Source organism: Chlorocebus sabaeus, chromosome 28 (genome assembly GCF_047675955.1).
Source record: "Chlorocebus sabaeus isolate Y175 chromosome 28, mChlSab1.0.hap1, whole genome shotgun sequence".
In the NCBI taxonomy this organism is placed as follows: Eukaryota; Metazoa; Chordata; class Mammalia; order Primates; family Cercopithecidae; genus Chlorocebus; species Chlorocebus sabaeus.
This window is the reverse complement of record NC_132931.1, coordinates 11,989,593-12,000,885: the sequence shown is the minus strand read 5'-3', so window position 1 is coordinate 12,000,885 and position 11,293 is coordinate 11,989,593. Positions and strand designations below refer to the sequence as shown.

Genomic DNA, 11,293 nt, shown 5'->3' with positions numbered 1-11,293 from the left:
ATGGTTGCTATTGAAAAGCCAGATGCCATGTTGATTTCTGATCGTTGGTATATGACCTGTTATTGTCTGTCTGAAAGTGTTTCAGATCTTCTCTTCTCCCCTGATAGTCTGAAATCCAGTGCTTCCATAGGTCTCTGTACATTCATCACCCTGGATACCTTTTTAATCTAGAGACTTGTATATTTCAGTGCTGAATATTTTCTTGTGTGTTTTTCTTTTTAAAATAATAATTTATTTTCCTTTGTTCTCTCTTTTTGAACTCCTTTCATTTGAGGTTAGACTTCCCGGATTGATCCTCCAAACCTGTTTCCTTTTTGTTTCTTTCTCTTTTTTTCCCCCCTTCTCTCTAGTTTATTTCCCTCAATTTCAATCTACAACGCTTCTACTGGATGGTAAATTTCAACTCTCGTAGTTTTAATTTCCCAGAGCTTTTCTGTGTTTCTCTGTTCATTTTTCATGGCATCCTTGGAAGGATGCCAAGCTAAGGAGGCCAGGAGTGAATAAAAGGGGTCCAAGCTCCCAACTGTGCCCTTCTCCTCTCCCCTGGGAGCCACCACTGAGGTTCCTCATGGTTCCTCCAGTCTGGACTCTGCTGCTGCTGGTGGGAGCTGCCCATCTCAGGTAAGCTGGGCCCAGTGGGTAATGATAAACCAGGGTCAGTTGAGGGTGGCTGTAGGAATATGGAAGGGCAGAGCTGGAGGGGGTGAGCAGGCTAACTACAAAAGACCTGGAGAGAGGCCGGGCGCGGTGGCTCACGCCTGTAATCCCAGCACTTTGGGAGGCTGAGGTGGGCGGATCACGAGGTCAGGAGATCAAGACCATCCTGGCCAACATGGTGAAATCCCGTCTCTACTAAAAATACAAAAAATTAGCCAGGTGTGGTGGTGCGCACCTGTAGTCCCAGCTACTTTGGAAGCTGAGGCAGGAGAATCGCTTGAACCTGGGAGGCAGAGTTTGCAGTGAGCCGAGATCATGCTATTGCACTCCAGCCTGGGTGACAGAGTGAGACTCCATCTCAAAAACAAAAAAAAAAAAAAAAAAAAAAAAAAACCTGGAGAGGAAGGGGGAAACCCGGTGGGATGGAAATGGGTTGACCTTGACTGCTGACCCCAGGAAGGGGGAGAGCTGCACAGGCCCAGAGCCTGGAATTAAGGGGCAGGTTCTGGGAGCAGGACAGGGCTACAATATGAGAAGGGACAGAGGAGGTGCAGAGCTGGAAGACACATCTAAGGCTAGGAGAGAAGGATCGAGGGGTCAGGCCCTCAGGAAATGGACAAGACCCAGGGTGGACCCAGCTGATGAGGGAGACTTAAGTATGAGGCAGCAAAGAAATGACGGATGACAGGCCGGGCGTGGCAGCTCACCCCTGTAATCCCAGCACTTTGGGAAGCCGAGGCAGGTGGATCACCTGAGGTCAGGTGCTCGAGACCAGCCTGACCAACATGGTGAAATACTGTCTGTACTAAAAATATAAAATTAGCCAGGCATGGTGGTGCATGCCTGTAATCCCAGGTACTGGGGAGGCTGAGGCAGGAGAGTCACTTGAACCCAGGAGGCAGAGGTTGCAGTGAGCCGAAATTGCACCATTGCACTCCAGCCTGGGCAACAAGAGTGAAACTCCGTCTCAAAAGAAAAAAAAAAAAAAAAAAAAAAAGAAATGATGGATGTCTTGGTGTCCTGCAGTGTGTTTGGGAGAATTTGAACAAGTAGAACTTCAACAACAAAAAACTGAGGTCTGAGCACAGTGGCTCCTACCTGTAATCCCAGCACTTTGGGAGGCCAAGGTGGGAGGATTACATGAGGTCAGGAGGTCATGGCCAGCCTGTGCAACATAGAAAGACCCCATCTCTATAAAAAATAGAAATAAATTAGCTGGGTGTGGTGGCATGCTCCTGTAGTCCCAGCTACTGGGGAGGTTGAGGTGGGAGGATTGCTGGAGCCCAGAGGTTTGGGGCTGCAGTGAGTTGTGATTGCACCACTGTACTCTAGCCTGAGTGCCGGGGAAAAGAAAAGAAAAGAAAAGGAAAACAAAGAAAAAAAGTCAAGTCACATACATTCACTGCATAAACACGGATCATCCTTCCGTGACCACTCAGAAAGCTCATAGTCACTGAGTCTTATAATTCTTGATAATGACAAGAGTTGCATTTTTGCTTTCTCCAAACCACCCCCAAGGAGAGAGAAGCCTCCGGACAAGAAGCTGGTTGTTCGCAGCTCTAGGGACAACTGTGAGTTGGAAACCAGGAGTGCTAAGATTTCTCCTCCCTCCTCCGAACCCACATTCTGCCACCAGAACGCCAGTGCCTGAGTTCCTAGCAGAAGCGGCCACCTCCAGTCCCCTCCGGGCATCAGCCAGGACTACAAAACGTGTCCCGCCAGACCAAGTCCAGCCCTCCAACCTCAGTTCATGTCCCTGACCTTGGCATTCTGTCCACTCTCCCAGACCTGAATTTCTCCTAAAAGATTCTCTCTTTCAAATCTCTGCTCTGGGCCGGGTGCTGTGGCTCACACCTGTAATTCCAACACTTAGGGAGGCCGAGGTGGGAGGATGGCTTGAGGCCAGGAGTTTGAGAGCAGCCTGGGCAACACAGTAAGACTCTATCTCTCCAAAAAACAAACAATTTCTGCTCTGGACCCCAAGTCTTTGTGACAGCTTTCTTTTTGTTTTCTTTTTTTGAGACGGAGTCTCCCTCTGTTGCTCAGGCGGGAGTGCAGTGGCGTGATCTTGGCCTCACTGCAAAGTTCGCCTCCTGGGTTCAAGCGTTTCTCTTGCCTCAGCCTCCCCAGTAGCTGGGACTACAGGTGTGCGCCGCTACACCTGGCTGATTTCATGGCAGCTTTCTCTAAGCATAGCAGTCTTGCTACTTCCATCTCCCAGTGTGGTTCTGGGCCCTGCCCCTGTCCTCTCTGAAACCTCACAGTGACCCGTTCTTCCTAGACGTCCTCACCCAGTGTGATTTTGAGGATGATGCCAAACCCCTCTGTGACTGGTCCCAAGTGTCCGCAGATGATGGAGACTGGGTTCGAGCCAGCGGGCCCTCTCCCACCGGCACCACCGGGCCTCCCGGGGGGTACCCCAATGGAGGTAAGCGGCTACGGTTTCCGGGGGGCCATGAGCAGGGAGGTGTCTGGGAGGCGGGGATGGCTAGATGGAGGGAGAAGGGAGGCAACCAGAACAGAGTGCCTGGGCTCTGAGAAGGGGATGGGTGGGGGCAGCCCTCGGAGGTGACTGGGCCTCAGGGTCCTGGGCTCTGCCTCCCCCAGAGGGCAGCTATCTGCATATGGAATCCAACAACTTCCACCGTGGGGGCGTGGCCCGCCTGCGCAGCCCCAACCTATGGGAACAAGGCCCCCTCTGCGTGAACTTCGCCTACCACATGTTTGGGCTGTCTTGGGGCGCCCAGCTCAGGCTGCTGCTGCTCTCGGGTGAAGAGGGCCGCCGCCCGCACGTGCTCTGGAAACACCGGAACACCCAGAGACCCTCCTGGATGCCCACCACCGTCACCGTGCCCGCAGGGTTCACCCTGCCCACCCGAGTAAGGCCAGGGGCAAATTGTGGGACCTCAGGGGAAATCTAGGTTTGGGGAGCCTGGGGGTGGGGGTGTGGCAAAAAGGGATTGTGGGGGCCAAGCCATCTGAAATCAGGAAGGAAACTAGGAGCCAGGAGGCCTGGCTGAGGGGCTCATGGGGTTGGGTCCATTTATCCTCTTGCAGCTGATGTTTGAGGGAACACGGGGTAGCACTGCCTACCTGGACATTGCCCTGGATGCCCTCTCTATTCGCCGGGGCTCCTGCAATCGCGGTGAGTCCCTGTCCCTCCTCCTACCACCACCTGCCCTCGGACCCTTTTCTCTCCGCCCTTGCACAACTACCCAGGGTGGCAGGAGCAGTTCATGGACCAGGAGTCTAGTTGCTTCCTCTGCCTCTGCCCTCCACGCCAGAGGTAGAGATCACGCCACTGCACTCCAGACTGGGTGACAGAACAAGACTCTGCCTCAAAAAAAAAAAAAAAAAAAAAAAGATAAAGAGGCCGGGCGCAGTGGCTCAAGCCTGTAATCCCAGCACTTTGGGAGGCCGAGACGGGTGGATCACAAGGTCAGGAGATCGAGACCATCCTGGCTAACACGGTGAAACACCGTTTCTACTAAAAAAAAAAATACAAAAAAACTAGCCGGGCGAGGTGGTGGGCACCTGTAGTCCCAGCTACTCGGGAGGCTGAGGCAGGAGAATGGCGTGAACCCGGGAGGCGGAGCTTGCAGTGAGCTGAGATCCCGCCACTGCACTCCAGCCTGGGCGACAGAGCAAGACTCCGTATCAAAAAAAAAAAAAAAAAAAAAAAAAAAAGAAGAATGAAAGGTGCCAGAGAAAGGAGATGAGGAGCTGGCTGTACTGGGTCTGCCAGGTGGAGCTCATAGGGCTTTGACTCTGGTAGCAGCCACGCCTAAAGAGAGGTCTCCTCCGCCCAGCACTGTGGCTCAGGCCTGTAATCCCAGCACCTTGGGAGGCCAAGGTGGGAGGATGGTGTGAGGCCAGGAGTTTGATATCAGCCTGGGCAACATAGGGAGACCCCCATGTCTACAAAAGAATTTATTTATTTATCTATTTGAGACAGAATTTCACTCTTGTCACCCAGGCTGGATGCAGTGGCGTGATCTCGGCTCACTGCAACTTCCGCCTCTTGGGTTCAAATGATTCTCCTGCCTCAGTCTCCCAAGTAGCTGGGATTACAGGTGCCCACCACCATGCCTGGCTAATTTTTGTATGTTTAGTAGAGCTGGGGTTTCATTGTGTTGGCAAGGCTGTTCTAGAACTCTTGACCTCAGGTGATCTGCCCACCTCAGCCTCCCAAAATGCTGAGATTACAGGCATAAGCCACCGCGCCTGGCCAAAAACTTTTTAAAAATTAGCCGTGTTGGCCAGGCACGGTGGCTCAAGCCTGTAATCTCAGCACTTTGGGAGGCCGAGATGGACAGATCACGAGGTCAGGAGATTGAGACCATCCTGGCTAACACGGTGAAACCCTGTCTCTACTAAAAAATACAAAAAACTAGCCGGGTGAAGTGGCGGGTGCCTGTAGTCCCAGCTACTTGGAAGGCTGAGGCAGGAGAATGGCGTGAACCCAGGAGGCGGAGCTTGCAGTGAGCTGAGATCTGGCCACTGCACTCCAGCCTGGGCGACAGAGCGAGACTCCGTCTCAAAAAAAAAAAAAAAAATTAGCTGGGCGTGGTGGTGCCACCTGTAGTCTTAGCTACTCAAGAGGCTGAGGTGGGAGGACTGCTTGAGTCCAGGAGTTCGAGGCTGCAGTGAGCTATGATCACACCACTGTACTCTTAGCCTGGGTGACAGAGACCCTGTCTCTAAAAAAGAAGAAAATATTATATCTTCCCTTCTTTCTTTCCTCTCAGTCTGTATGATGCAAACATGCAGCTTTGACATTCCAAATGACCTCTGTGACTGGACCTGGATCCCAACTGCCTCCGGGGCCAAGTGGACTCAGAAGAAAGGGTCGTCGGGAAAGCCAGGCGTGGGGCCTGATGGCGACTTCTCTAGCCCTGGTAGTGAGTAGCGGGCATGCTTCTGCCCCTTGTCTTTCTGGGCACCACGCACCCTACTGTAATTGCCCTGGGACGGCCTGGCATGAACACCTACAACTTCAAGCCTCTTATCAACTCAAGTTTCACGTAGGAAGCTGATTTCAAGAACCCAGCCAGCCTCCCCCACCACTGCCCTACAAGCTCTACCTGGCACACCCAATACAGCCAGCTCCTCATCTCCTTTCTCTGGCACTTTTCATTTTTTTTTTTTTTTTTTTTTTGAGGCAGAGTCTCATTCTGTCACCCAGTCTGGAGTGCAGTGGCGTGATCTCTGCTCACTGCAACCTCTGCTTCCTAGGTTTAAGCAATTCTCCTGCCTCAACCTCCCGAGTAGCTGGGACTACAGGCATGCACCACCACACCTGGATAATTTTTGTATTTTTGGTAGAGACAGGGTTCCACCATGTTGGCCAGGCTGGTCTCGAACTCCTGACCTCAAGTGATCCACCTGCCTCAGCCTCCCAAATGCTGGGATTACAGGCATGAGTCATTGCTTCTGGCCCCTTTCATTCTTCATTCATTCAAGAAATACTGAGCACCTACAATATGCCAGTTGCTGTCCTAGGCACTTGAGATACACCAGTGTACAAAACAGACAAGGAAGAGTAGGGTGGGGTAGTGGGGGACAGTTACTGAAACAAAGTAAATATAGTTATAAAGTGAGCGGTGCCACTGGGAAAATAAAGAGTTGAACAAATTTGGAGCCAAGTGCACTGGCTCACACCTGTAATCCCAGCGCTTTGGGAAGGTGAGACGGGAGGATCACCTCAAGTGATCTGCCCACTTCGGCCTCCCAAAGCACTGGGATTACAGGCGTGAGCCACTGCACTCAGCTGTGAGTTATCAATTATTTATTTATTTATTTCTGAGACAGAGTCTCGCTCTGTCTCCCAGGCTGGAGTACAGTGACTTGATCTCAGCTCACAGCAACCTCTGCCGCCCAGGTTCAATTGATTCTCCTACTTCAGCCTCCTGAGTAACTGGGACTACAGGTGTGCACCACCATGCCCAACTAATTTTTGTATTTTTAGTAGAGATGGGGTTTCCCTATGTTGGCCAGGCTGGTCTCGAACTCCTGACCTCAGGTCATCCATCCACCTCGGCCTCCCAAAGTGCTGGGATTAGAGGCGTTGAGCCACTGTGCCCGTGCAAGTTATCAATTTTAAATGGGCTGGTCAAAGTAGGTCACATTCAGGACACATTTGAGCACGAACTTGAAAAAGGTGAAGGCGTAAGGCCTGCAAATTATCAAGGGTAGAGGAGGACATTCCAGGCTGAGGGGCCAGCTGTGCGAAGGTCCTGAGGTAGCATTGGGGCTGTCAGGGAAGGAGGGGATTAAGGTACAGCAAATAGCCATGTGGCCGGGATGAAGAGGGTGACCTGAGATCCACAGGAGAGGCAGATCACATAGAGCCTTGAAGGGCATCGTCAGGACTGTGGCTTTTCTGTTCTACGTGAAGCTTCCCAAAATCCTGGGAGCTTTTGCAGGATTTTGAGCAATTATTTGATCTGACTTTTTTTTTTTTTTTTTTTTTTTTTGAGATGGAGTCTGGCTCTGTTGCCCAGGCTGGGGTGCAGTGGCCAGATCTCAGCTCACTGCAAGCTCCGCCTCCTGGGTTGATGCCATTCTCCTGCCTCAGCCTCCCGAGCAGCTGGAACTACAGGTGCCCGACACCTCGCCCGGCTAGTGTTTTTTTTTTTTGTATTTTTTAGTAGAGACGGGGTTTCACTGTGTTAGCCAGGGTGGTCTCGATCTCCTGACCTCGTGATCCACCTGTCTCGGCCTCCCAAAGTGCTGGGATTACAGGCTTGAGCCACTGCGCCGGGCCTTGATCTGACTTATTTTTAAAGGATTTTTTTTGTGTTGCGAATCCACTGATGAGAACAGGCAAAGTCGATGCAGAGACGCTGTTTAGGAGTCTTTTTTTTTTTTTTTTTTTTTTGAGACGGAGTCGCTCTGTCGCCCAGGCTGGAATGCAGTGGCCGGATCTCGGCTCACTGCAAGCTCCGCCTCCCGGGTTTTCGCCATTCTCCTGCCTCAGCCTCCCGAGTAGCTGGGACTACAGGCGCCTGCCACCTCGCCCGGCTAGTTTTTTTTTTGTATTTTTTAGTAGAGACGGGGTTTCACTGTGTTAGCCAGGATGGTCTCGATCTCCTGACCTCGTGATCCGCCCGTCTCGGCCTCCCAAAGTGCTGGGATTACAGGCTTGAGCCACCGCGCCCGGCCGATCTGACTTATTTTTAAAGGATTTTTTTTGTGTTGCGAATCCACTGAGGAGAACAGGCAAGGTCGATGCAGAGACGCTGTTTAGGAGTCTTTTGCAAAAATCCAGGTGATATTCTTTCTTTCTTTCTTTCGAGACGGAATCTTGCTCTGTCGCCAGGCTGGAGTGCAGTGGTGCGATCTCGACTCACTGCAACCTCTGCCTCCTGGGTTCAAGCGATTCTCCTGCCTCAGCCTCCCGAGTAGCTAGGATTATAGGCATGTGTCACCATGCCTGGCTAATTTTTGTATTTTTAGTAGAGATGGGGTTTCATCATGTTGGTCAGGGCGGTCTCAATCTTCTGACCTCGTGATCCACCCACCTTGGCCTCCCAAAGTGCTGGGATTACAGGCATGGGTCACTGTGGCTGGCTGATATTCTTTCTTTCTGTGCACCCAAGTCTATCCCTAGCTTCTTTCCAACACCTCCCTGTGCTCGCAGCTGAGCTTCTTTCTCTTTCTACTGTTGACTTCTTCCTTTTCTCTCTCACACAACATTCACTTTCTCTCTCAATCTTCTCCACACAGCCCACATTTCAACCCCTCACTCAAGAGGTCAAGCACAGAGGGTTCTGCTCCCTAATTTCCTTTCTGAATTTACACTTCTTAATTTTGAATTTAAAAAAATGTTTTTTTTTGTTTGTTTGTTTGTTTGTTTGTTTTTGAGACAGAGTCTCGCTCTGTTGCCCAGGCTGGAGTGCTGTGGCGCAATCTCGGCTCACTGCAAGCTCCGCCTCCCGGGTTCACGCCATTCTCCTGCCTCAGCCTCCCGAGTAGCTGGGACTACAGGCGCCCGCCACTGCGCCCGGCTAATTTTTTCTATTTTTAGTAGAGACGGGGTTTCACCATGGTCTCGATCTCCTGACCTTGTGATCCGCCCGCCTCGGCCTCCCAAAGTGCTGGGATTACAGGCGTGAGCCACCGCGCCCGGCCTAAAAAAATGTTTTTAAAAACTAAGCCAGGTGCAGTAGCTCATGGCCTGTAATCCCAGAATTTTGGGAGGCCGAGGTGGGCAGATCACTTGAGGCCAGGAGTTCAAGACCAGCCTGGGACATATAGTGAGATCTTGTCTCTACAAAAAATACAAAAATTAGCCCAGCGTGGTGGCGCACACCTGTAGTCCCAGATACTCGGGAGGCTGACGTGGGAGGATCGCCTGAGCCTGGGAAGTGGAGGTTGCAGTGAGCTGTGATTGCACCACTGCACTCCAGCCTGAGTGACAGAGTGAGATTGTGTCTCAAAATAAATAAATAAAAAAAATAGGGATGGGGTCTTGCTACATTGCCCAGGCTGGTCTCAAACTCTGGGCCTCAAGCCATCCTCCTGCCTCGGTCTCTGAAAGTGCTTGAAGTACAGGTGTGAGCTGTCACATCTGGCCTTTATCTCTTTGTTCTTCTTTTTCCCTTAATATTTCTCCTTCCTCAATCTGTTTCCTCCCTTCCACCTTACCATTTCCACATTTTCTTTTATTTTCTTTATCTGTAAAGATGGGGTCTTGGTATGTTGCCCAGGCTGGTCTCAGACTCCTGGCCTCAAGTGATCCTCTTGCCTCTGCCATATTTCCTTTTCTGTTTCTTCCCCATCTTTTCCTCTCTCCACTCCATTAGTGTCCACTCCGACTCCTGCCCTCCTGTCTCTGATCTTTCCTGCTGCCTAAACTGTCTTCTAGAAGGGCCCTGGCCAGGCGTGGTGGCTCATGCCTGTAATCCCAGCACTTTGGGAGGCGGAGGCAGGCAGATCACCTGAGGTCAGGAGTTGGAGACCAGCCTGGCCAACATAGCAAAACCCTGTCTCTACTACAAATACAAAAAATTAGCTGGGCGTGGTGGTGTGTGCCTGTAATCCCAGCTACTTGGGAGGCTGAAGCAAGAGAATTGCTTGAACCTGGGAGGCGGAGATAGCGCCACTGCACTCTAGCCTGGACAACAGAGTGAGACTCTGTCTCAATAAAAATAAATAAGTAAGTAAGTAAATAAATAAATAAATAAGGCCTTAAGAAGCCCTGGCCCCACCTTCGCTGGAAGCCGGCCAGCCCTCTCTGCCACCCCTCAGCATTTTTAAATTATGTACTGTGGACTGTGCCCAGGAGCTTCAGTAAATGCTGGCTGGCCTTTTGGCTTTTTATTTTTCCTTTTTCTCCCTTTCCATCTCCATCTTGCTCGCGTCCTTACATTTTCTTCGCCTTTCACTTTTTTTTCCCTCCCATTTCTCCTCTTCTGTTTCTCATAGGTCTCCTTGATTTTATTTTCTTTCTTTTTTTTTTTTTTTTTTAGAGACAGAGTCTCGTTCTGTTGCCCAGGCTGGAGTGCGGTGGCGCGATCTCAGCTCACTGCAACCTCCGCCTCCCGGGTTCAAGCGATTCTCCTGCCTCAGCCTCCCGAGTAGCTAGGATTACAGGTGCTCGCCACTACGCCCGGCTAATTTTTGTATTTTTAGTAGAGACGGGGTTTCGCCATGTTGGCCGGGCTGGTCTTGAACGCCGCACCTCAGGTGATCCGCCCGCCTCGGCCTCCCAAAGTGCTGGGATTACAGGCGTGAGCCACTGGGCCAGCCCGTCTCGATTTCTCTTTCACCATTTTCCCACGTCCTTTCCTTTCCCTTCCCTCTTCCTTCCCGGTTGTTTCCTTTCTTCTCCTTCCTCCTGCCCATTCCCGCCATTCCAGCCTCTTCGCCGCCGCTCAGGATCCCACCTTCCGCGGGAGTGAGCGCGCACCAGGCAGGACCGAGCGCGCGCCAGGCATGACTCCCTGGGACTCGGGCGCGAGCACGCACGCGAGCGCGCTCCCCATGAGTTGGCAGCCGCTTACATTTTCCTCTTCGCTACCAGTTGCGTCACCTAGCGAGGTCCACGCTGATTGGCTGTCTGAGTTGGGGGCCGAGGTGGTGGTGGGTGACAGGGGGTTTGCCTTTGCTGGTCTGTGTCAGAGCCGCTGTGACTCTCACCAGTTTGTATGAATAGGTTATGTCCAGCGGGTAAAGAAAAGGAAGAGGCAACCAGGTGTAGTAGCTCAAGCCTGTAATCCCAGCACTTTGGGAGGCCAAGGTGGGAGGATTGCTTGAGGCCAGGAGACCAAGACCCGCCTGGGCAACACAGTGAGACCCCATCTCTTAAAAAGAAAAATTAGCTGGGCATAGTGGTGTGCACCTGGAGTTCCAGCTACTCGGGAGGCTGTGGCGAGAGGATTGCTTGAGCCCAGGAGTTTGAGACCTATGCCACTGCACTTTAGCCTGGGCAACAGAGCCATACCCTGTCTCAGAAAAGAAAAAAGAAAAAAAAGGAACAGGCTGTGACTCTAGTGGACCTTAAGAGTTAGCACCCAGGCCAGACATGGGGGCTCGTGACTGTAATCCCTTGGGAAGCCAAGGTGGGTGGATCATCTGAGCCTAGGAGTTCAAGACCAGCCTGGGCAATGTGGTGAAACCCCATCTTTTCAAA

At 51.7% G+C, this 11,293-nt stretch overlaps 1 protein-coding gene across 1 annotated transcript in view; it reads left to right on the top strand.

The window, feature by feature from the left end:
- Nucleotides 1–568: 568 nt before the first annotated feature.
- ZAN (zonadhesin) overlaps nt 569–11,293 on the top strand; it is a 64,316-nt gene continuing 53,591 nt past the window's right edge. The window contains 6 exon segments of the mRNA XM_073012734.1: nt 569–621; nt 2,176–2,228; nt 2,939–3,085; nt 3,265–3,536; nt 3,715–3,802; nt 5,406–5,558. Of these exon segments, the coding sequence (XP_072868835.1) occupies nt 569–621; nt 2,176–2,228; nt 2,939–3,085; nt 3,265–3,536; nt 3,715–3,802; nt 5,406–5,558 (766 nt within the window).